Raw genomic sequence first — 26,112 nt, 5'->3', positions numbered from 1 at the left:
GTCTGCGTCTCTAGGGCAAAGAAGGGGGCAGATTTTGATGGTTTCTCAGAACCATTTCTGAGGCCGGAAGGCATGAGCAAGGTGGGCACCTGCGGAGTGAAGAGAATCCAGCCTGCAGGGCCCGGGCCTCTGAGCTGTCCACAGAGGGGTGTCCGGGCTCTGCTGCAGACCTCAGGCAAGAAGACCTCAGGCCAGCTATGTGCACAGGTCAGCCTCTGACCGGCAGCCTCAAACTGTTGGGGAAGCCCCCGGCCTGGGACCTGTGATTTCACCACCTTCCCTGGATCTTCCAGCCAGCTGTCCCATCAGGTGCCAACCTAAGGATCTAAAAGGGCTGCAGGGGTGGAGAGAGGAGTGACCGGGGGCTGAGACAAGGCTCTGGGCCTTACTCGGGCACCGTCTTCCCTCAGTTCCCCCTCCCCACACCCCAGGGGAGCTCCAATGTTTGGTGGTTGCCCACTTCATGCCACACCTTTTCTTACCCCCTCCTTGAAAGGCACTTGATTCTCCTACATGTGTCGGTGTGATCTCTAAGAACCTTCTGGAAGGGCCAGGCGAACTCTCAAGTAAAATGAACCCTAACCTATAGAGGGGAATAAGAGGTACCCTGACCAGTCTCTATCGCCTAGCTTCACCAAGCAAGACACATTTCTCTGCTAAAGCATTGCATCTCCAAACCTCTTCTTGGCCAGTCATTTACACTTTAGTATGAATTTCATGATCAGATCACCATCTCTGGAGCAGTTAGTTGGGAGTCGTCTCAGAGGAATGTCAAATTTTGTTTGAGGGAAGGGGAAGCAAGGATCGTAATAATTCAGGACTTGAGGCCTGCTGCAGGTGTAGAAACCTGGAACTGCAACAGCTAGCATGAGAACACCCAGAGGAAGGAGCAGTGCTAGAAAGGTGAGGGAAACCTGTCCAGAAATGAAAGACGAATTCTGCCCAAGCTCACCCCCATTCTGGGTCACACTTCAGGATGCTGGGGAGCATATGCTGGGCCCCCAGTAGTGTTTTGCCCAGTGACGATGGCATCCTGATTCCTCAGTCTCATCCGCCACCCCTCATATATCATGCCCTGCAGAAACCAGAAGGTCGGGAGCACCTACGGAGACTGTTGAACTGGGAAGAGTTTGACGAGCTCAGAGACTCCCGCAGAAGCATCCTGCTGGACACCCTCTACGAAAGTATCATCTTCGCTGTGGGCAAAGGCTTCCCCTGGGTAGAGGTGGCCCAGGTGGTCAAGTTCACAGAAGAGCTGCTCAAAGAAACCAAAGGTACGGGGCATCCAGGGCAGGAGTCAGAGAGGCTTGGGGAGGACACACAACCCCAGGAGCTCTCCGAGGAGCCTGGAGCCCCTTCCTTTTTTTCCCCTGGCATTTAGCCTCCTTGTATGCTCACAAAGAGGGTCCCTGTCCAGATCTTCTGGAAAGTGGAGCAAACAGAATGTCCTTGCTGAGTCTTATCCCTGATCTCCCTGGTGGAAACTCTTGCACCACGCCAAGCTGTTCACAAAGCAACCAGGGGTGTTTGCTTTTCAGTCAGTCATTTACACTTTAGTATGAACTTCATCATTAGACCCATACCTCTGGGGCAGCTAGTAGAGAGCAGGCTCAGAGGGAAGTTAATTTTTGTTTTAGAAAAGAGAGAAGGAGGGACCATAATTTAGAATTTTTGTTTTGTTTCTGCTTAACATCAATGTGTCGCTCTTCTGCTTAAAGCCCTTCATTGACTTTTCACTGTACCCCTGAGAGACTGCAAACTGCTCCCAGCATCAGTTTTTGCTCTGCTGAGTGTCTTGAGGGAATCCTCTACAGGCGTCAGCTTGCTGGCAGGGATGGGGGAACAACAGTCAGGTTATGGAGGGAGCATCTCTCCCACCCCTACCCTGCGTTGGGCTTCAGGAGAAGAGGGTAAGCATCTCTCCCCGTGATCCGTGGCACAAGGGGATGTGGCCACATCTGTCCACCCCTTAGGCTCTGAGTTGCCGATTCATCCATTAAGCAAATCCACGGCCACCATTATAGTAATACTCAGCCAAGAATCAGCAGTAGGTGCCAAGACCGGTGGGCGAATGCTTGATGGGAAATGGGACATTTACACACTTCCCAGGAACCTCCCTGATTGCAAAGGGGAAAAGAACGCTTTTACAGTGAGGTAGCCTGGCAGACACCCCCTTAATCAAATGAGCCATCCATCAGAGGACACAGAATACTCTGCCGCTTGACGGGATGCAAAAGAATTAGCCAGCCTCCTTCTGTGATGGTTCTAGCAAAGACTCAGAACATGATGTCATAAAAATTAAAAAAAAACACTCCCAATTAGGGGCACTGCACAAAGTCCCTCTCCTGTGAGCTTCAAAGCATTAAGGTCTTGAGAAGCAAGGAAAGATAGAGGAACTGTTCCAAACTGAAAGACACTGAGGTGACGTGTCCACTAAACACGACAGGTGGTCCCAGTTTGGGTCCTTTTGCTGTAAAGAATGTTATTGGGACAGCTGGAGAAACTTGGGTCAGGTCTTGGGATTGGACAGTAGTGACGTGTCGACGGTGCTCTCCGGATTCTGGTGGCTGTGGTTATGAATGTCCTTGTGTGAGGAAATGCACACAAAAGGATCCTGGAGGGTGGGACATTAGGTGGATCACTTATTCTTTAAGTAGTTTGGGAAATTCGTCTTTGTACTATTTTTTTCTAGCTTCACTGAGATATAATTGACATACAATACTGTATAAGTTTAAGGTATGCAACATGATTTGATATATGAATATATTGCGAAATAATTACCACAATAAGTTTAACGAGCATCACCTCACCTAGTTACAATTTTTTTTCTTGTGACGAGAACTTCTCAGGCCTACTCTCTTGGCAACTTTCAAATATACAGTATGGAATTGTTAGTTATAATCACCATGCTGTACATCACATCCCCAGGACTTAATTATCTTATAACTGAAAGTTTGTACGTTTGGCCACCTTCGCCCATTTTGCCCACATCCCAACCCATGCTTCTGGCAACCACCTATCTCTTCTCTACTTCCATGAGTTCAGTTTTCTTTAGATTCCACATATAAGTTAGATCATACAATAGTTGTCTTTCTCTGACTTTTCTCCCATACCATAATGCCCTCAAAGTTCATCATGTTGTCACAAATGGTAGGATTTCCTTCCTTTATGGCTGAATAATATTCCTGTGTGTGTGTGTATGTGTGTGTGTACACACATATACATATATATATATATATATATATATATATACACCCACACACATATATAGTATATATTCACATTTTCTTTATCCATTCGTCTGTCAGTGGATCCATGGGTTGTTTCCATACCTTGGCTATTGTGAATAACGCTGCAATGAACATGGGGGTCAGATATCTCTTCAAGAGTGATTTCATTTCCTTTGAATAGATACCCAGAAGTGGGTTTGCTGTATCATGTGGTAGTTCTATTTTTAGTTATTTAAGGAACCTCCATACTGTTCTCCATAGTGGCTGTATCAATTTACATTCCCACCAACAGTGCACAAGGATGCCTTTTTTTTCCACATCCTCTCCGGGGCTTGTTATCTCTTGTTTTTTTGAGGATAACCATTCTAATAGGTATGAAGTGAGATCTCACTGCGGTTTTGATTTACATTCCCTTACTATTAGTGACGTCGAGCATCTTTTCATGTGCCTGCTGGCCATCTGTATGTCTTCTATGAGAAAAGGCGTATTCAGATACTTTCCCCATTTTTATTATTTTATTTTTAATATTTTACTATTCGGGTGTTTGCTGCTGAGTTGTATGAGTTCTTGACATATTTTGTATACTAACCCCTTATGGGACATATGGTTCGCAAATATTTCTTCACATTCTGTAGGATGGCTTTTAATTTTGTTGATCATTTCTTTTGCTGTGCAGAAGCTTTAATTTGATGCAGTCCCACCTGTTGATTTTTGCTTTCGTTGCCTTTACTTCTGGTGTCATAACCCCCAAAAAAGCATTGTTAAGATCAACTTCAAGGAGATTTCACTGTTTTCTTCTAGGAGTTTTATGGTTTCAGGCTGTACTGTTTTTTTAATAGATTGTATTTTTTAGAGCAGTTTTAAGTTCACAGCAAAATAGAGCAGGAGGTACAGAGATTTCCCACAGAAACCCTGTCTCCACACACTCACAGACTCCCCCGTTGTCAATATCCCCCTCCACAGAGTGGGCACATCTGTTACAGTCCATGAACCTACACTGATACATGACTATCACGCAAAGTCCATAGTCTACATTAAGGTTCCTCCTTGGTGTTATGCATTCTAAGGGTTTTGACAAATGTATCATGGTGTGTATCCACCATTAAAATATACAGAATGGGGCTTCCCTGGTGGCACAGTGGTTGAGAGTCCGCCTGCCGATGCAGGGGACACGGGTTCGTGCCCCGGTCCGGGAGGATCCCACATGTCGCGGAGCGGCTGGGCCCGTGAGCCATGGCCGCTGAGCCTGCACGTCCAGAGCCTGTGCTCCGCAGTGGGAGAGGCCACAACAGTGAGAGGCCCGCAAAAAAAAAAAAAAAAAAATATATATATATATATATATATATATATATATATATACAGAATGGTTTCACTACCCTAGAAATTCTCTGTGCTCCACCTCTTCATCCTTTCCTCCCCCTCAATGAGCAGAAAGTAGATCCTTCTACTGTCTCTGTAGTATTGCCTTTCCAGGATGTCATATAGTTGGAATCATACAGTCTGTAGCCTTTTCAGACTGACTTCTTTCACAAGTAATATGCATTTTAGTTTCCTATATGTCTTTACAAGGCTTGAGAGCTACTTTCTTTTTAAGGGCTGAATAATATTCCAATGTCTAGATATAAGGGCTGAATAATATTCCATTGTCTAGATATATCACAGTTTATGTATCCATTCATCTACTGAAGGATATCTTGGTTACTTCCAACTTTTGGCACTTATGAATAAAGCTGCAAGAAATATCTGTAAGTTTTTGCGTGGACATAAGTTCTCAACTCCTTAGGTAAATACCAAGGAGGGTAGCTGCTGGATCATATGGTAAGAGCATGTTTAGTTTTGTAAGAAAGCACCAAACTGTCTTCCAAAGTGGCTGCATCATTTTGCATCCCCACCAGCCACGGATGAGAGTTCCCGTTGCCCCACATCCTTGCCAACATTTGGTGTTGTCAGGGTTCTAGATTCTGGCCATTCCAATAGGCATGTTGTGGTCTGTCATTGTTTTAATTTACATTTCCCCGGTGACATATGATGTGAAGCATCTTTTCATAAGCTTATTTGCCATCTGTATATCTTCTTCTGTGACATGTCTGTTAAGATTTTTACCCTTTTTTTCACAGGTTTTTTTTCTTATTGTCGAATTTTAAGTGTTCTGTGTATATTTTGCCTAAGAGTCCTTGGTTAGATGTGTCTTCTGCAAGTATTTTCTCCCAGTCTGTGGCTTGTCTTCTCATTCTCTTGACACTGTCTTTTGCAGAATGGAACTTCTTGATTTTCATGAAGTCCAGATTATCAATTCTTCTTTCATGCATCATGCTTTGGGTGTTGTATATGAAAAGTCATTGCCAAACCCAAGGTCATCTAGATTTCCTCCTGTTATCTTCTAGAAGTTTAAGAGTTTTGTATCTTACATTTAGATCTGTGACCCGTTTTGAGTTAATGATTATGAAGGGTGTAAGGTCTGTGTCGATTCTTTTGTTGTTGTTTGTTTACACGTGGACGTCCACTTGCTCCAGCACCATTTGTTGAAGATTGTCTTTACGCCACTGTACTGCTTTCACTCCTTTGTCAAAGATCAGTCACCTATATTTGCATGGGTCTATTTCTGGGCTCTATTCTGCTCCGTTGGTCTATTTGTCTATCGTTTTGTCAATATCACACTGCCTTATGTACTTCTGGGGAAGCTTTTCTTTATTTTGAAAATTTGTTTTAGTATGAAAGTTTTGTAATCTGTAATTTGAGGTCCTCCACTGGCCTTCTGACCAAGATCGTAAACAGCTGCCAAGCAAACAGGACTCACAATGCCTTGTCCCAGATGCACCCAGAGCTCACCCACCTGTCCTATGAGCAGCACCCGAACGTCCACTCTCACCATTTTTCACCACGTCTTCACCCACCACCACCTCTTAACCAGTCCACGGCTTTCACATCTTGTATTTCTGCACTCATTCACCAAACTGCACCATGATTTTTTTCAGACACACATAAAATCCCATCACTCCTCTGCTTCAAGCCACTCAGTGTTCCTACCACACATATTATGGGCACTTGCATCAGCCTTTTTCTTTATTTTTTGAGCTGCCCGGGTGCCCTTCCATGTCTCTCCTCCAGGCCAGCGTTCCAACCCAGTGGTCCCAGCCTGTAGGCTTAAGCAAGACATGGCAATGCTCATGGGCTGGTTTCAGAGAAATTTCCCAGAAATCCCTGGGAAATTCATCCCACCCGAGACACCCCCTGCCCCCTCGGGGCCTTCTTGGCATCCCTCTGGGTCCCGCTCCCCACTGCTCACAGCAACGCCTGGCTACCAGAGTTCAGCCCTGTTGTTTGAGCTCCGCAGTGGCTCGCGGCCAGAACAAACACTGACTGCAGGAGAAGAATGTCAGCCCCAAGCAGGTGGGAGCTCGGACTCTTTCAAGTTTCCATTAGAGCCTTCCACAGGCTGAGCCCTTGAAAAACAGTTGATGATGATGCAAACCCAACTTCAAACTGAGGGGGTTAGATCGCACTGGCGCTTTCAGTACTTGTGGCTATCACATGCCTTACCAGTGCAGTCTATCTATGTCTGGTAGACCTAAAGCTTAGAGTTGCTAGGGGACTCAGTGATTAGAAAACGTGACTCCCTTTACTTCAGGGACACCCCTCAACCAGCCAGGGAGGTTCTCCCAGCCTTTGCTGGCACTCCAAGCGATGGGGAGCTCCCTCTTGAGGCAATTCATTCCTTATTTATTTATTTTTGGCTGTGTTGGGTCTTCGTTGCTGCGTGCGGGCTTTCTCTAGTTGTGGCGAGCGGGGGCTACTCTTCGTTGTGGTGCGCGGGCTTCTCATTGCAGTGGCTTCCCTCATTGTGGAGCACGGGCTCTAAGCACGCGGGCTTCAGTAGATGCGGCACGCGGGCTCAGTAGTTGTGGCGCACGGGCTCTAGAGCACAGGCTCAGTAGTTGTGGCACACGAGCTTAGTTGCTCCGCGGCATGGGGGATCTTCCAGGGCCAGGGATCGAACCCGTGTCCCCTGCATTGGCAGGCGGATTCTCAACCACTGCGCCACCGGGGAAGCCTGTCAATATCATTCTTAAAATATGGCACCCAGATCCAGCACGATACCACCTGCGATTTGATCAATGAAGTGACCAGGGATTTTATCATCACCCTTGTCCTGGCCACTCATATAGCCTATGGGTTTATTTTCTTTATCAGCATCAACGTCACAATCATATTGGACAGGCACTGCACCATCCCTAGCCATTTTCCCAATCCTGTCCTTGCGCATGGCAATGTTGAATACACCTGAAAGACTTTACAATCATCCCCACTGATTCCGTCTTGTCAGTGTTGGCCCATTGTTGGCCCACTGTGAGATCTTAGTTCCCCAACCAGGGATCGAATCCGGGCCCTTGGCAGTGAGAGCGCAGAAGCTTAACCAGTGGACCACCAGGGAATTCCCCTTCTGGCATCTTTTACCTCTTGATCCTGGGACATCCAGCTTACAAGATTTTCCTCTTACTTTTAAATCACCTCCAAATTTGTGAAACATGGCTGGTACACACATCAAGTAGGAAGAAGCTCTTGGGTGGGCTCCCAGTGCCTGGAATTGGACTCGGCGAAGATAGCGTCCATCTGGAGGCTCCAAACCTGGAGAGAAGACTCAAATCCTAGTTCAGTCCCTTGCAGGACATGAGGACCTGGGCGGCCACACCACCTCTGAGCCTCTAATTACACATCGAGAGAAGGAGAAAAACAAAAGCGCCCACTTCATAGGACTGAGTTTATGACGATGAAGCCCACAGCACAGCGCTTGGTGCCTAGTCAGCGCTCAGTGAGGACTGGCCCTTAGTTTCAGGAGGGACCGCAAAGACCCGGAGATGCGATGGGGGTGATGTGATTCCAAGATGGCCTGATCGATCAGGTGTGGCTGGCCGTGCTTTGTGCAGATCCCACTTCACATCAGCCTCCAAACGTCCAGGAGTCACCTCAGCCCCTTCTCAAGAGCAGCAGAGATGGTCCCAGGCCCTTTCTCCTCAGATGCGTCGCAGGGAGCGGGGCAGGACAACGTGCAGGGAGCACGGCGCCTGGAGGTAAGGCAAACTGCAGACTCGTCCCCGAAGTGGGGCTGCAAAAAAAGACGCAGGTAAGACGGTCCCGGCTCCATCCCTGGCTAACGGACCGCTGTGAGTGCCGGCTCCAGCTGACTCTGGGCTTGGAGAGTGCCGAGTGTAGGTGCAGCAGGGGAGAGCCACCCGAGAACCCGGCCTCCTGAGCTAGGCCCACGCACCTCAGGCCCTGCCACGCTGTCATCAGGATGACGCCTGCTGCTGTAGAAAGCGGCCACGCTGGCCCGACATCACCCCGCAGAGCCACGCCCACACTGCCTCCCAGAAACCCACAACTGGAACACTCACAAGAGCGTGAACAAGCGTATCGGTCCTCAGAGGCAGGGGTGGAATTTCAGCGGGCACCTCCTCTCTCCCCCAGACGCTCCTCCTTACTGTGCAGCTCCAGGCCCAGGCCGGGCCAGGCTAAAGGCCGCATAGCCGAGCAACCAGGCACCAAACCCTGCAGTCAGTAGCCCGGGATTCAAGTCTGCCTCCAACACATTACTGTGCAACGTTGAGAGCAGTACTTTACCTCTCTGTGCCTTCCATTCCTTACCTCTAAAATAGGGCCGTGATAGTTCCAACTCATAGGGCGGTTGGAAAAACTAAAGAGACAGGGCCTCCAGAGTATAATAGAGTGGGAGGCATGTAGGAAATGCTAGGCAAAGGTTAGCTTCCCGTGGAGGTGAGGCAGGCCGCACAACAGAGGCTGGCGGTCCCGGACCAGAGGTTGCTGCACGCTGCCACCATCACCACCACCCCCCGCCCCATACCCAGGGTCTTGCCACCACCCCCCGCCCCACACCCAGGGTCTTACCACCACCCCCCGCCCCATACCCAGGGTCTTGCCACCACCCCCCGCCCCATACCCAGGGTCTTGCCACCACCCCCCGCCCCATACCCAGGGTCTTGCCACCACCCCCCGCCCCATACCCAGGGTCTTGCTGTCTGGGCCATTTCTTGTCTCTCCCTCTCCCTGCAGGCAGGACTGCAGATGGGTTCAAGTCAACAGCCCGCCTAATGGAGGTCCAGACTGGCCCCTAATGCGGCTGCCCCGCCCTCGGGCGCACTGGTGAGGAGGGCCCAGTGCCCACCAGCATGAGGAGATGGTGTATCTTCATTCCCCCTGTTAGGGGACCCCAGCCGTCAGGGGCAGGAAGGTCAGATCCCAAATGAGCTCTAGTCCTTCGCATCTCGTGTCCCGCCTGCCCCTTCCCCCAGGCACATCCCACCCATCACAGGTCGTGGGCCGTGGGATGCACACAGCCGGGCGGGGGGGGGGGGGTCACACTGGCCGGCCAGCTCACCTTCCAGCTTCTGTTTCTGCTAAAGTCCACAGTGGGCTGTCCCTCTTCTTGGAAGCTAGCTTCTCCAGGGATGAATTTTTTTTTTTTTTTTTTTTGGTGGGGGTTAATCTAGGGCTAGTGATGGTTGAGTTCTGTTTGCATACTAGGTAACAAAGTTGGCAGACAGCCCTTAGGGAGGGTCATGTTTGCACAACAATGATTCAGAGCTCTGCCAGGACGGCCGCCAGCTCGGCTTATCTCCCGGCCCAATTGAGTCTCAGAACCGGGAGGGAAAGCGTGGCCCATTATTCAAAAGCATAAGCTGATTCCGTGCTGGCAAATGGCTCACCAGGACGTCCTGGTCTCAGTCCTTTAGTTGGCACCTCCTCTGCCAGCCTCCGGGAAGCCCCGGGCAGATCCCATCCTGCTGCGTCCTTGGGGCCCAGGGTGAAGTCACCAGTCTGGACACAGAGGGACAGAAGGCTGCCAGCTCCAACCCGGTGGGAGGAAATCACAGGAAGCAGCAGATCTTGCATACCCTGCCTCGGGTCCCGGAGAGGAAAGGAGAGAGATGCTGGGCCATTTGGGGACCTCGGGGAGCTGCAGAGATTCAGGGTGCCTGGGGAAGCCCCACGATTCTTATCTCCGACGGGCACATTGCAGCAGGGGAAGCGGGTGGAGAGCAGCCTCCCCCTGCCTCAGGCTTCACTCAAGGCTGCAGGCACCCGAGCCAGGGCAGATGCTCGCCCGGGACCTGTGACCACCTGCCCACCGTCACTTCAGCCACTTTGCAGCTTCTGCTTCGTGTCGTCATCGACATCTGGCAGCCACTGGCTTCTCTCTGGTGTTCCCCCTGGACGTCTGGGCTAGGAAGAACCCCTTTCCTGCTGGCCTGGTCCCCAAATCCTGAGTCTGGGAGGAAGTGGGCCTCAATGACCGGCTGGTGAAGCACGAGGCGTCCAGGCGAGTGTCCGGTGAAGTGCGTCACGGCGCTGGCATCTGCAGTCCTACACACGGCCACTCCTGATTCTCCCGGAAATGTCATCCAGGCAGCTGTAGGATGGAAGGCAGCCACTCCAGCCGACCCCGACAGCCCGGGGCTGAAGGGAGGCAATGACTCCCCCAAGCTCCCTGCACAACCTCTCCCTGCCAGCGCACTCACGGCCATGCCCGGGGCCACGCCACCAGCCCCCAAGCATCTCCCCACGTTGGCGAGCCTCCAGCCATTCAGGAGCGGCCCCGCAGAGAGCAGGGGCCCTTCTGTCTTCCTGAAAGGCTGCCTGTCCAGCGGCTTTCTCCTGGGCAGCCCGAACCCCACACCTCTCAGACCAAACCTGGAGGAGAGGCCTTTGGAGGCAACTTTGCTGATGGAGAGTGGAAGTTTCCACAGAAGCCGCTGACTGAGATCTTAGAGCATCTCTTGGGGCAAAGGTACAGCTCTCATTCCAGAGATCCCTCCCTGAGCGTATTCGTTTGCTCGGGCTGCCATAATCAAGTTCTGCAGACTGAGCGCTTTCAACTATAGCAATGTGTTTTCTCATCGTTCTGGAGGTTGGAAGTCCAAGATCAAGGTGTGAGCAAGGCTGCTTTCTTCCAAGGCCTCTCTCCTCGGCCTGTGGATGGCTGTGTCCTCATTCTGTACCTCACATGGCCCTTCTGTGTATCTTGTCCTAATCTCTTCTTATAAACGCGTCAGTCGTATTGGATTAGGGCCACCCACATGACCTCATTTAACCTGAATGCCCTCTGTAAAGACGCTATCTCCCAGTTCAGTTACATGCTGAGGGGCTGGGGCTTAGGATTTCAACATATGAATTGGGCGGAGGTGAGGGGGAGTGGGGGGCACTGTGTTAACACAGCCCCTGACACCGAGTGGGGTCACAGCCCACCAGGAGAGGATGAGCCCGTCAGTCGGCCAGAAATCAAAACCATGCCGTGGAACCTTCCCCAACGTTCCCCGAGGGGCTATCCCTGCTGCGTAGCGGGACACAGAGATCCTGGCATTTCCGCATGTAGCCTCTGTAAGCCTCACTGTGACCTTGCATCATGGGCATTATGTTAAAGATGAAGGAACTGAGGCCCAGAGAGTTTAACTAGCTTGCCCCAGGTCAAAGTGGAGTCAGGATTTGAACCCATGTCTGTCTGACAGCAGAGCACACCCCTACCCCGCCCTCCCGCCTCCACCCCTGGCCATGCGACCTTCCATCTTGACCTGAAGGATCTGTACACAGGGCACATAAGAAGCTGAGGAGCCCCCAGCCCTGCCGTGAGTGGAACGAGGCTGCTGGCATGCCGGGGGAGCTGAGCACCTGGAAAGCCAGGTGGCACACCTGGGGACTGGGTTCCTGACTTGGTCACCTGGAGCTACTCCCAGCACGAGCCTGGGATCCTGGCCCCAGCAGGACGGCTCCGATGCGGTGGGTGGCGTAGGCCCAGCCCAGAGGGTGAGCTGTGCCCGTCGGCTAATGTGTTCTTGCATGGATGTGCCCGAGTGTGGGTAGGTGGTACTGGTGCCCTGGGGACCAGAGCTCTGGCCCTTTGGAATGACTCCCTGTTCTCCCTGTAACTTCCCCCGTTCTTCCTCGGCCGGCTGGACGTGTTGGCCGGTCTCTGAGTTCCCCAGCAGCAGAGGGGACAAGGGACGGGTAAGAAGTTGCCAAATTTTAGTCTCAGTACAGTGCCCTGTCCCTGAGACGGTGGGATTAGGTGGTCATTTTCATCTCGGGGATGATGACGATGAGGATGAAGATGAAATCCAAAGTCAGAGGCCCCTCACCAAACTTGAGGTGGCTGCAGAGGGCACACACGATGCCCTAGGTGTGGCTACAGGGGACTGTCAGCTCAGTGGAAATCACCGCGGCTTCTTAGAGTCAAAAGGACCCGAGAGGTCACCTGATCCAAGGCCCCTCCCACCACCACACCCACACCCACACCCCCCCACACACATTATTCAGGATTTCTCTCCCCAGCTAAATGCCTCCTCACTTCTCCGCTGATAAAGCTCTTGCTTCTAGAAATTTCTTCCTGCTTCTGAACTGAAATCTGTCTCTTTGAGCCTTCCACCTGTTGGCTCCCGTTCTGACCTCCGAACCCTCCCAAATCAGCTTAATCCTGCTCCACTCACTCAGCCATTGTCCAGCAAGCATCGCCCGAGCGCCACGCCAGGACGTGGAGAAGAGCGGACATCCACTCAGCAGTCCTGACGTACAAGCCCTCCACGTGGATCATCTCATTTAATGTTCACACCAAGCTCTGTTGGGTGGGTACTACTGTCCCCATTTCGCGATGATGCAACTGAGGCTCAGAGAGGTTAGGTAACTTGCAAATCGTCACACAGTAAAAAACAAAACCATCATTAACCCTGAGATCATCTGGCCCCAGAGTTTTGGCAGTCCTTCTTGCCAAAGTTCTTTAGCATTAGCCAACTTCTTGAGGAATGGGGGTGAGGGGTGCATTTGCTAAGCAGACAAGGCAGGGGACCACTACGGACAAAGAGAAGAACTTGGGCAAAAGCCAATGACAGTCTTTAAAATACCCGACCCTGTGTTTGCCCTTTGAGTCCCAGGAAAGTGAACAGGGAGAAAATCTCTAAAAGGACAACAAAGTCTTTCTAAATCTTAATGTGTAGGTAGATTTTTCCTTTAATGTGACTATTGGTTTATGTTTAAAACAAACACAAAAAACCTAGTGAGCGGGAAAACAGCAGGGTACTTGCTCAAAAAATTAAACATACACTTATTCTATGATCCAGCAATTCCACTTCTGGGTATACACCCAAAAAAAGTGAAAGTGGGGACTGGAACAGATATTTGTACACCCTTGTTCACGGCAGCATTACTCACAATATCCAAACAGTAAAAGCAACCCATCAACAGATGAATGGATAACCAAAATATGGTCTGTACATACAATGGAATATTATTCAGCCTTCAAAAGGAAGGAAATTTTGACACATGCTACAACATGGATGAACCTTGAGGACATTCTGCTAAAGGAAAGAAACCAGTCACAAAAAGATAAATACTGCATGATTCCATTTCTATGAGGTACCTAGGGTGATCAGATTTGTAGAGACAAAGTAGAACTAGAGTTGCCAGGGGCTGGGAGGAGAAGGTAAATGGGGACTTAGTGTTTAACGGGGAGAGAGTGTCAGTTTTGCAAGATGAAAGAAATCTTGGAGATGGATGGTGGTGATGGCTACACAACAGTGCAAATGGACTTAATGCCACTGAACTGTGCACTTAAAAATGGTTAAAATGGTAAATTTTATGTCGTGTATATTTTACCACAATAAAAATAAAATTAAAATGCCCTAGTGGAGGTACTGTACTTCTGTATATGTCATGTCTTCTGTTCACTCCTCAAAAATACTTCAGTAGCTGAGGTACACTCGCCTTGGAGCTGGCGAATCTGGGTTTGAGCCCTGATTTTGCATAGGTCCACTAAGCGTCAGTTTCCTTATCGGTTATATAGCAGCAATTACCTCTATTATGAGTTGATTATGACCAATTAAATAAATTGATGGATAATTAAATGCTTTAAAACTCTAAAGTAGCATGCCAGGGTAGGCTGGTTGTATTATTATTTACTGAGAGCTGAACACTGGGCAACAACTACACGTCCAGAGTTTTTTTGGAAAGATCCTCTGGAATTGGGAAATCTGGTCCATTCGAGCAGGTTCCTGCCACTGAGGAGCTCACAGTAGCAGGGAGAGAGAGAAGACAATGCTCCAGAGTTGTTGGGGAGAGCTATGAACTATGGGGTCACCTAGTAAATGGTCTCACCAGAAGAGTTGCCCCTTCCTCTACCCTCTGAACCCCCTAACTGGGGACAGCCAACTCCCAGCCATCCTTTGACCTCAGCAGCCGGTGTGGCCAGGAGAAAAAGCACGTCAGCATCCATGACCCACCCCCAGCAAGGTAGAGAGAGCTTCCAGGTGAGGACCTAGGAGGGAGAGGATTGAACGCTCCTCTAGGAATGCATTGCCCGAGGAGCATGCGGGATCCTCTGGAAAGCCAGATTTATCCCAGAATAGCTCACAGTCCCCGGGGAGCTGGAGGCCACGCCTAGAATCTTCACGATGACGATGATGACAACCACGTGATGTACTGAGTGCCCCTGTGTACCTGGCGCTTCGGAAAGCTCCATCACATATGCCCACATCTAACCCTATGAGGCAGACTTTTTTGTTGTTTTTGTTTTTGTTTTTGTTTTGCTGTACGTGGGCCTCTCACTGTCGTGGCCTCTCCCGTTGCGGAGCACAGGCTCTGGACGCGCAGGCTCAGTGGCCATGGCTCACGGGCCCAGTCGCTCCGCGGCATGGCATGTGGGATCTTCCCGGACCGGGGCACGAACCCGCGTCCCCTGCATCGGCAGGCGGACTCTCAAACACTGCGACACCAGGGAGGCCCGAGGTAGACGTTTTTATTGCCTCCATTTTACAGATGAGAACACTGATGTCCAGAGAGGCAAAATAACTCGCACAAGTGGTTAAGACGCAGAAGCAAGCTGTGAGCCCACAGCTGTCTGAATCCCCAGTCTGTGCTTCTTAAAACCACACCAGGCTCTAAGGAACGGCCCCAGCGTCAAGGCCATCTTCAGGCCAGGGGTGCCCTGGGCTCACTGGGGGCCTCCTTGTGACTGTGAATGGTGCCTGAAAACACAGCACGTGGCTGGCAAGGTGCAGTACGACCAGATCCTTGGTACGGTGGTCAGAGTGCTGACCGGTCAGCGGCCCTCAACATCCAGGCGAGACCCTCCACCAGCAAAAAGATTACAACTCGCTGAAGGTTCAGACGATGGTTAGCATTTTTTAGAAATAAAATATTTGTTAATTAAGGTAGGCACATTGTTTTTTAGACATAGGGCTATTGCACACGTACGAGGCTACAGTATAGTGTAAATATAACTTGCATACGCACTGGGAAACCAAAAAACTCGGGTGACTCGCTTTATTGCAATATTCGCTTCATTGCAGCGGTCTGCAACTGAACACGAAATATCTCCAAGGTCTGCCTGTATTTGCCTCAACTAAATCTAAGAAACATCGCATAGGCTCAACCCTTTTTGGCCGTTTGCTGAGCCTATTAGCATATTTTGCTGAGCTCATTAGCATATTCAGGACATCTGTTTAATTTCCCTGGATCCAACATGTGTTCAAGGCCATGCATTTTTATGTAACACCTGTGGCAAAACAACCTTTGGAAAACTGGCCCTTCCAGTGTCCATCTCCAGGGTCTACAAAGCAAGCCCAAGCCTCTTAGATCTGGTTGCTGAGAGGGGCCTTGCCCGGTCAGGCTGGGGTTGGAATTCTGGCTCTGCCGCTCACCAGCTGTGTGCCCTGCAGCAAATCCCTTGACCTGTTGGAGCCTCAGTTTCTCTCACAGGTAAAGTGGGGACGGTGGCTACATCTGCTCACCTTGCTGGGAGGCGTTGGGCGGAGCCTGAGATGACCCAGGGCGTGCGGGCTACAGAGGGAGCCCCCTGAACAAGAGTCCTCTCCCCGCCAAAGAAAACACATCCCTTCTGAGCTGGCAACGGCGTCGCGGGGCGGATGAGTTTGGCAGAACATTTTCAAGAGCAGAAAGGGGGCGGGGAGCAGCATTCTGGACCCCGGATGCAGGTGAAGTGGAGGGTGAAGTGGCGGGCTTTCCTTTCCCACCATCCCAGGCTGCCCTGATAGGTGCTCGGGTATTGGGAAGGGTAAGCCGGGCCAGGCTGCAGCCTGACTGGGTTCCTCCCCTCACAACCAAGGCAGGGGCAAACAAACTGGTTTGTCATGGGGCACCAGTGGCAGCTGGATCCTCCCCTTCACCCACCCGAAGGAACAGCCCCTCTTCTCCTTTCCCAAGCCCCCAGGATGCACCCCTGTGCTTGCCCTTGCCCAGCCCCAGACCCAGCCCCAGACCCAGCCCGTGAGGGATGGGCGGGAGGGAGCCCAGAGCGCCTGGTCCAGGCCCAGTGCCTTTTTGCCCTGATTCTGGAGCAACAGGGCTATTCCACCCATGCTCTGGCCCCGCGTTCCCCTCCGCCCCTCCCCTGTGCTCGGTGCAGGTACTGGCCTCCAGGCCCTTGCAGACCGTCTTCAGGAAGTTCCTAGCAGCCAATGCAAATGAAAGCCACTCCCTGTAATTGAAGAGCAACTTGCAAGGACAGATCTGTCCTCCCGAAGCCAGAGGCTTCTCCCTGAGACTTAATCCTTGGCTCTCTGAGTCATCAGGGGCTTCTCAACCCATGACAAATGGAGGGTGGTCTGGGGGCCAAGTGTGTCTCCTGAGCCAGCTTGGGACAATTTTTGCTGAAAACCAGAACTGGTCCAAAGAATGTCTTGGGGCTGAAAGTTAGAATTCAGCCCAGGGGTCCTTCCCTGTTGACCCGGGACAAGGCCCACACTTGTGTTCTATGGCTGAGGCCATGGCCAAGCCCGTAGGAGGGCATCTGCCAGGATGACAGGCAGCTGGGATACCTGTGGGTGTTAGCGCGACGGGGCTCGCGCACTTCTTGATTCAAACCTGGACTCCGTGCATGGCTGCCAGGGCCGAGCGGAGAAGGCCAGGGCTGGCCTAGCCGAACGAGGCAGCCGGGGCTGCCCATATCTGGAGGGTGCAGGTGACCCCAGCCCCACGTGCTGCCTGGCCAGGTGGGAGGAGAAGTAGGGTGCCTTCCTGCAAATCCAGTTCCTCAGAGCCCAGAGAGGTTTCCATGATTCACCTCACCAAGTTCACACAAAGATGCCTCCATACAGGCCTCAAGTCCAGCTTTGGTTATCAGAAACCGATGGCCCCACACTGCTGCCTGCCCTCTGGGACACCTTCACTGGCCGCCCCCGCCGTCCTCCACACACTATCCTACAGAAATACCTGCCTGACATCTCGCTTCTCAGCTTAATGCCTCTGAGTGGTCCGCAGCTCTGAGCCGAGATTCTTAACTTTTCCTTTAGGAATTTGATGATTCTCTCTAACGTGCACTCTGCCCAGAAAAAATGTGCGTGCAAAATTCGAGATGCAATTCCGGGGCCTTCCTTGGATGTCCTTGCGTTTCGTGAATTCCGGTTCAAGAGCCCAGCTTCTGTGACGAAATCCAGCTCTCTCATGAGACCTACACAGCTTGCCCTCTGCAGACTGAAGACCTCAAGCCGTCTGTCCCCCAGCCCAGTCCCCCAGACTTCAGCCTTGCCTCCCAGAAACTCTGAACCAGGTGTGGATCCCTGCACCTGCCCCTCTGCTTCTACGAGTTCCACTTTTTTAGATTCCGTATACAAGTAGAATCACACAGTATTTATCTTTCTGTGTCTTGCTTATTTCAATCAGCATAATCTCCTTCAGGTCCATCCATGTTGTTGCCAATGACAGGATTTCCTTCTTTTTTAAGGCTGAATAGTATTCCATTGTGTGTGTGTGTGTGTGTATCACAACTTCTTTAACCACGCATTCATCTACAGACATGGCAGACACTTAGGCTGTTTCCATATCTCGGCTCTTGTAAATAATGCCATGAACATGGGGGTGCAGATATCTCTTCAAGACCCTGATTTCATTTCTTTGCGTATATACTTAGAAGTGGGATTGCTGGATCCTTCTGAGAAGCCATTTTAGATGTTTTTCCCTAACTGCCCACTGCTATCAAATTTTAATATCCTGGGTATTCTGTATGTCTGATTATATACTATATGTATATCTGCTTTATACATATAAAGTTTACCTTTTGTATTCGATGCAAGGTTAAAGATGACTAAATAACATTTGAAAGTTAGATTAAAAACTGAAAAGCTGTCGACGTTGAACTTAACTATACTTTCTGAGTAAGTTTTAATGTGACTTATTTACGTACGTGAATTCCCAAATTACGTAGACAAAGAAGAATTTATACAAATATATAATGATGAGAGCAATGCAAGCAAATCTTAAAATGTCATTCAAAACTGTTATTTTTCTGGCAAAACAATGGACAAAATTAATTTCTTAAAAACTATTTTCAGTAAATTTAACTTTCAACTTTTGCTTAATACAGCAAGGTAACCAGTTGATAAGGCTGTGGTGTGGGGTGGAGTGGTCTGGGAGACCCCTGTGAGGACCAGTGGGACCCAACGGATGCTCTCTAGCCTGCCAACTCCCAACCCCCAGCCTTTCATTTCCTCAAATGGGCCATGCTTTATCCAACCACAGGGCCTTTGCACAGGCTGTTTCCCCTCCCTGCTTTCATTCTTTTCCACCTCTCTTTGCCCAGTAACTCCTCTGACACTCCCCATCTCAGCTCCTTCACCACTTCCTCAGGGAACTGCTCCCCAATTTCCCTGAGAAAGTCACTTCTTCTACTGTGCACCTGCCCAGCCCTACGTAGTCCTGAGCAGGGTTATACTATCTGTGTGTTTCCCCCCAGCCTTTCACCACCTTCCTGGACCATAAATGGGTTCTTGACACATGGAAAGAAGGCCCCTAACGAATATTTGTTGAAGGGATAAATGAACAGCTCCTTCACCACACTTCACATGTCAGAATTTGTTCATTTACTCACTGGATACCTATTGGCCCCTACTGAGCTCTGAGTTGGGGGCTGAGAGCAAAGAGGAGATGTCATCTGTTCAACAGTCTCCTCTTCCACAGACTGGAAGGTCTCTGAGGACAGGGGTCACAACAGAGGTAAATGTCCCACGCTTATCATATACTCTTGGTGTCCCTCGCCCCCGCTCCCCAAGGGTCCCCAGGAAGAGCCTGGGAGTCGGGCAGGCCTCTATCCCCCTCCACATCTGGCCATCAGTCCTGCCACTCAAATCTGCCCCTTCTGCCCACGCCTGCTGACCTGGCATTCCAGTCCGGACTGGGCCGCAGTCTGCCCACAGGCCACCACGTAACCAGAGTCTCCCTGGGCAAGCCCTGCACTGCCTGGAGTACAAAGCCCTGGCTTCTGAACACAGCACTCAAGGCCCTCCCGTGTGCTTTCCACCCACCTCTCCACTCAACACTTGCCGTTTTCTGCCCCTACATTCAGGCGCCAACAACAACAAACTCGGTCTTGTTCCCCACCCGTGCCATGTGGCCGCTTGGCCCTCTGATCTCGCTTACGCTGTACCCATGCCATGCCTCCCCCACCATCTTTGCTGGCTCAGTCCTGCTCAGCCTCTGAGATGTCACTCATGCATCATGTTCTCCAGGAGAACCCCATCCTTGGCTGAGCATTCCTCATCGCCTGATTCTGTTCCTCTTTACACGTGTATTAACATTCTCTTGTGTGTCTCTCCTGTGAGAACTTTGAGGGCAAGAGTTGCATCTGATAAGACACATGACAATATTGCTAGAACCTAGCGTAGTGCCTAGTAATTAATAGGCCCTCAGTAACAGTTTGACAAATTAACTGTTGATGGATGGAGAGATGGATGAATGGATGATGAGTGACTGGATGGGTGGATGGATGGAGAGATGGATGAATGGAGAGATGGATGGGTAGATGGATAATGGATGGATGGGTGGAGAGAGAGATGGTTGGGTGGAGAGATGGATGAATGGATGATGAGTGACTGGATGGGTGGATGGAGAGATGGATGGATGAATGAAAAGACCAATGGAGAGATGAAAAGATAGAATGAAAGAAGTGGCCAGGAGAGGCTTTTCTCACAGCATGGAAACCCATGCCTCTTTTCCTACAGCATTCATTGATTACTACCCTGTAGTGGGTTCTGTGCGAGGCACTTGGACATGTCATCCCATTTGGTCCCCCTAAAAGTCCTATGAAGTAAACATGACTGTCCCCCATTTTACATGCGAGGGAATGGAGGCGCAAGAGTCACAGCTGGGAAGGGACAGAGCTGCGTCAGCCGTCCAGGCCCAGGGCCCTCCCCTCCACCCCCCTGAGACAGAGCGCTGTCTCGGGCCTCGGAGCCTGCTGATTTGCCTTGAAAGGAAGGGAAAGCACAGCCCGCTAACCTTTAATTCTGCACAGTGGCGGGGCCTCCCTCCCTCCATCCCCCAGGAGACTGAAGCCTAAATCCCAGTGACACTCCCCAGCACTCGCTAGCGAGGCTCAAGGTGGAGCAGTGCTCCATGTACTGATATTTCTCCAAGACCCTGATACCGCTACCTTCTCAGGGCTCAGGGGAGAGTTAAGGTAAATAGGTCCACGCAGAGCCGAGAGAGAGGGGCCAAAGTGAACACAGAATGGGCGGCGGGTGAGGAGGGTTTGAGAAACAAACGGTGCGGGCCAGGCTGAGACAGCCCCTCCTGAAGGCGCATGGGGCACCCTGGCTGGGGCGGGGAGACTCCACCAGGGCCCCGTGGGGGGCACCCCCAGGGGGAGCGAGGACGGGTATCTACGGGCAGGCTGGCCTCCACCCCAGGAGGAAAGCCAGGCTCCCCGCCTGCAACGCCTGGTCTCTGTCTTCAGTAGACGGAGTTGTGGAATCCCCCAAAGCCTGTGCCCAAGCTCCTGATCTGAAGAGCTGACCCTGAGTCAGGGGACGGGAGAGACTTGGCCGAGTTCACAGTGCGCCTCGGGGACGGCATCCGTGTGAGGACTCAGGTCTCCTCGCACTGGGGCCAGGGTCATTCTCTGTCCCTTGTTCTGCCCTCTCCCTGCCCGGGGTCCGTTCACAGGACACGCACCTCGTTTAGCCGCGACCCTTTAATGAACCATCCCTGTCTTAAGACGCAATCATACGCTGGAGAGAGTCCTGCCCCATCCCCAACCACACCCCTACCCCGGGCTTCTGACAGGCTTGTGAGCAGGAGGCGTGAAAGGGAGGACATGGGAGAAGGCGGTTTACCCTCCAAGGAGCGTTGCCCGGTGCTACCCTCAGAGATGATTGATCTCTGTGCGGTCTAAACAACACTTGCCGAACTCGGTGACCCAAGTCGCCAATATAATGTCTCTCCGATCATCTCATGCTCCACTCGATTCAGAATCCTTTTTCATACCCTCATCTCCTTCCCAAAGGGTTTGAAGTGGAAACAACATAAAGCACAGCTGAAATAAGTCTTTAAAACAAGAGTTATGTGTCAAAATATAGGTAAGGCATGAGATAACCGTATCAGGACAAATGGGATAAATGTAAGCTACTGCATAAAATTGCCTCTGAGCATCCCAGAGGCCAAGGCAAAAGGGGAAACATGATGCACTCCATGGCTTTCAAGACCTAATAAATGGTGACATAGAATAGCTGGTAGGACGTGGACTCTGGGGTCCAAGTCTGTATCAATCAGCCATCCATGCAGCTTCAGCCCCATTCACACTCGATGCCCGGCCCCTCTGTGCCCACAGGCTGCTCCATCACTGAGGCTGTGACGATCCTGGGGAACAAGCTCAGAGATTACCAGGGGCAGTTGAACACCACCCACCTGCTGGCCCAGTGCGACTACTTCCACAACACGTTCATCCGCCACTACAAACTCTACCAGTATGTCCTGGGCCAGGACCAGGACGTCAAGCTGACCGTCACTCACCTGGAGGTGTATGTGCCACCTCAGCCCCTCCCGCTGGCTGCGGGCAAGGACCAGGCCGTCTGGAAGCACGAACAGCGGGTGGTGGAGCTCAGCGCGGCCGAGGTGCAGAAGAGGGCGTACATGCTGCAGCTGAAGGAGGCCCTGCAACTAGAGCAGCAGCGCCTGTTGCAGGAGATGCTCCCGGAGCTGCCCAGGTGGCAGCACCAGGTCCTGAAGAGAGAGGTGAGGTGGGGTCCTTGGGGTGGGAGGAGACTCGCCTGCCCCCCACCAACGTCCTTTCCCACAAAGAGGACATCCGGGCTGGACCCTGAGGCCCGCAAGAGGTCCACACACCAGGAGGGGGCAGAAGGGGACAGGCTTTGCGTACACGTTTCATGAAACATCCCTGAGATGTATAATTCGTGGCCCCATTTTAGTGATGAGACAACTGAGGCTCGGAGACTTTAGTCGCCTGGCCCAAGGTCCCCAAGCTAGCCTGTGGTAGTTTACGTTTGGACTGAGGTCTGGCTGGCCCCAAAGTCCAAGTCCTTTCCACTGCAGATTCTGCCAAAAGAGTCCCCAGGCTGCGAACCACCATAGATTTCCTCAGTGCCCTTCGTCTGCTGCAGAGCCAGCGTCCATGGAGGATGCCTGGGCGGGGTGGGGAGTGGGGGGAAGAAGGAAGGGCCGTAGGGGACAGACAGCTCAGGGCAGTGATGTGATGAGGTGGGGGAGGGGCGGAGCCAGTGGCCCAGGGGTGTGTGTGGAGCTAGGAAACTGGCTGCCCTCTTGGCAGGTCTTAAGGACTCCTGGGGCTCCAGGAGCCAGAATCCCTGATGCCCAGCTCTTCAATAAATGGCTACTAGCTTGGTCCCAGGGCAGCCAACTCCTTGAGGGCCTGGCCGAGTCTAAATTCATTTTTTAATTATATGTAGGCACTGATAGCCTCACTGTTGCTTGTTTTTGAACACAGGGACAAGTATGTGCGTGTGTGTATGTATGTGTGCGTGTGTCAGGGAGGTTTGAGCTGGGGTGGGAATGGGGAGTCTCAGCGACTCTGTGTTCCAAAAGCATCCTGGTTCTGAATTGTCAGCCAAAGAGTGGGTGGCTTTGGGATGCATTCCTTTAAATATGCATAAAACATTGGGGAAATCTCTAAACAATGAATACAATGGAACGAATGATACTCTAAGTTTAAGTCTTCCCGGTAAATAGCGCATCGGCTGCCCTTCGTGCATTGAGCGGGGACCCAAAAGAACACAAGCAGCGGCTTGTCTCCACCTCCTTCAAGGGACCTTCCAAGATACGTGGGCAAGACCACGGGTGGAAGGGGCCGCCTCCCCTCCTGCTGCCCCCAGCTCCCCTGCAGGCCTCCATTACCAGGCCTGCTGGTCCCTGCCAGGTGGAGCTTGTAGGCTAGAGTCCCCTCCGCTCTGTGGCCCTGAGCTGGGGACACTCAACACCGCAGGATAAACATAGTGCGTCTTCTTGGAGCCCAATCCTCCCCGACGCCCTAGGGGAAGAACGCTATTTTTCTAGGGCAAATGTGAGATTTTGCATGGGATTCTAAGTTAAAATATGAGATCTCAAAACAATGACTTGTAGGTAACCAGATACTCAAGGTATGTCCCCTGACACTCCCAGGACAAGCATGACCTCTCCGCTACTGATTGGTTGCTTGGGCAGGGAACTTGGAGAAACACAGTTACACGGTCCCTGTCGCCAGGATTTTATGATGCCATGATCCCGATTGCAATGACAGGGTCTCCTGTTTAAGCTGATGCGTGGTGGCTGAGTTTTCATTCTTCCCCAGTCTGGCTAGTTGGGGGACACACCCACTCTCTGAGCGATTTCCCCTGACCCCTCCGATGAAGCCTGCAACTGGAGTTTTGAGATGTGAGAATGAGATGAGGGCAGAAGAGGAAGGAAGGGGGCTGGTATCTAAATGGAGCTTAACCAGGGACTTCCCTGGTGGTCCAGTAGTTATGACTCTCAGCTTCCACCGCAGGGGGTGCCATTTGGATCCCCAGTCGGGAACCTAAGATCCCACATGCCATGCTGCGGGGTGCAAAGAAAATAAAAACTGGAACTTAACCAGAAAGTAGGGGATATGGGGCTGGCCTCCGAGCCCAGAGCAGTGTGCACAACAAATGACACACCCAAATGGGGTGATTGCCACAGTACGCCTGAAGGAAGGAGGGAAGAAGCAAAAAGAGAGCTGTAGGAGAGGGCCACAGGGAGGGAAGTGCAGCTGCAGGTAGAGGACCATGGCCATGTCCAACCCCAGCTGGCCGGCAGGAAAGTGAGAGACTTCCTCGTCTCCCCACCCTCAGATCTCCTGCCAGGGTCTCCCATTGGCTGAACTCAGCCAGCAGCCACAGGTCAAGGGAGCTGGTTATTGCAGACCTTAAAAGTCAGCCTCCCAGGGCACAGAGTGGGGTGGAGACAGATGGGGAGTAGGCCTGGGGGGGAATGGAAGGTGCCAGCACACTGAGAAAGGAGGCGGCTGTGTTGAGAAGTTGCAACTGCGGTGGGACTCTGTCTGCAGATGGCCTGAGCCTTCCCCAGGCCCTGTTCACCAGCCACATTCCGTTTCTTTCAGGAGCTAGAAAATCTCATCAACGAGGCCATTCACATCCAGATTGAATGCCTGAAGGAGCTGCTGCAGTATGAGATACAGATAACCTTTGATATTTTGGACCTGAAACTACAGAAGAAGACTCTAAACCTCAACGCTCCCACCCCTTCCCCGCTCCCCGTCACGGGCCAGTCAGGCCAAGATGAAGCTCTTAATTTGTACAAAGCAAACAAAGGGAGGAAAGCAAAAGCAAAGAAGATGTAGAAGGCCCCGGTGACCACGGTCTGAAGACTGATTGAGGAAGAGCCTCTGACAGAAAAGGATTATGTGATGTGCTCAGCACCCCAAAGATCAGAGGTTTCTAGCAATTCAAAGAAATAAAACAACACTCACCATATTTTCTCTATCTTCTTGCTGGAAACCATCTTATACCCCCTGAAAGTCCAACCCAAATGGATTTTCCTTGCGTGGAGGAGAGGGCTGTCCTGTAAGCCCAGGCAAACATCATTGACTAAGCCTGAGCTCAGACACGGACGACAGAACAGCCCCCAGAGGGTTTCAGCAGGTAAGAGGGAGGGCAACACCGGATGCCAGGGTGGACCTGCAGCCAGCACAGTGGGTGGAAACAGGTGCTGGGACTCCTTCCTCCCTGAGGTTTGTACAAGGCGATCCGTCACGTGCAGCCTGCCCTGCCTGCCGGGTCTCCTGCTGGAGGACGCAGAGCTCACGCCCCTGCGATACTCTTCCTTCTGTGTGAATCCACGTCGTTTAGCCGGAAGCAGAGGAACAGGTGCCATCCTAGATGTCAGAGACCTGGCGTTGAACCCAGCTCTGCCGCTGGTCGGCTGCGTGACCTTGCTCGTGTCCCTTCATCTCTGAGCCCAGGTCTCTCTCCTGTCAAGTGGGAGGCCTGCTGGCTAGTGTGGAAGGCCCCTCTCCCACGTTAACATTCTAAGGGAGAGACGAAGCACAGCCAGCTCTTCTCGGTTTTCAAGGGGTTCAAGGTTCGAGGGGGCTGAGTACCTCCTCAGAGCTGTAGAATGAGGCAGTGAAAGCATCAGGACTGGTGCTCAGGCTGTGGGACCCTTATCTGTGCTTCTTCCCCTGCAGCCCTGGCCTCGTGCAAAGAGCTTCACAAACCCTGTGGTTGTTGGCTTGGTAATGCAGCTATATAGCTGACAGGTGACTGTGGCCCCCGAGATCAGGGCAGAAAGGATGGGACCACTCGCTGCCTCTCGCCGGGCCAGAGACCCACTCTGTCTCCTCGGCCGTCTGCTGCGTGGTCCTTGCTCATGCCGGGCCAGGCCACCGTGCAGGACTCCCATCCCTCACACCCAGCTCTCCAGGACCACCGCTGCTCCCTGTGTCTTGCCCCTAAGGTGTGCCTGGGTTTACACGTTTGCAGGCAGAGTTGGTGTGCTTCTGGAGGCCAGGCTGGATTTAGGTCGAGGGAGCCCTGGAGCGGGCATGTCAGCAGCCCTGGAGCCTCCGAAAGAAGTCCAGGAGACAGGGAGCCCCCGG

General features: G+C 51.8%; 1 protein-coding gene across 1 annotated transcript; it reads left to right on the top strand.

Annotated features, from left to right (window-relative positions):
• Window positions 1-758: 758 nt before the first annotated feature.
• On the top strand, window positions 759-25,504 carry C6H8orf74 (chromosome 6 C8orf74 homolog). The gene is made up of 3 exons (XM_022595063.2): window positions 759-1,274; window positions 21,853-22,256; window positions 24,616-25,504. The coding sequence occupies exons 1-3, from the start codon at window positions 977-979 to the stop codon at window positions 24,853-24,855; spliced, it is 942 nt and encodes a 313-aa protein (XP_022450771.2). The 5' UTR covers window positions 759-976; the 3' UTR covers window positions 24,856-25,504.
• The last annotated feature ends 608 nt before the right edge of the window (window positions 25,505-26,112 follow it).

This window comes from Delphinapterus leucas, chromosome 6 (genome assembly GCF_059928025.1).
Source record: "Delphinapterus leucas isolate spDelLeu-1000000601 "Yukka" chromosome 6, BTC_Dleu_Yukka2, whole genome shotgun sequence".
Taxonomy (NCBI): Eukaryota; Metazoa; Chordata; class Mammalia; order Artiodactyla; family Monodontidae; genus Delphinapterus; species Delphinapterus leucas.
Note: the sequence above shows the minus strand (reverse complement) of the source record. Positions and strands in the feature narration are given on the sequence as shown.

What these genes read in the sequence shown, in the direction of transcription:
- C6H8orf74 (XM_022595063.2), top strand. Translation starts at nt 977, where the DNA reads ATGCTGGGGAGCATATGCTGGGCCCCCAGTAGTGTTTTGCCCAGTGAC. An exon ending in GCTGCTCAAAGAAACCAAAG is followed by an intron (nt 1,275 to 21,852) that starts GTACGGGGCATC and finishes CTGTGCCCACAG; the next exon opens with GCTGCTCCATCACTGAGGCT. An exon ending in ACCAGGTCCTGAAGAGAGAG is followed by an intron (nt 22,257 to 24,615) that starts GTGAGGTGGGGT and finishes CGTTTCTTTCAG; the next exon opens with GAGCTAGAAAATCTCATCAA.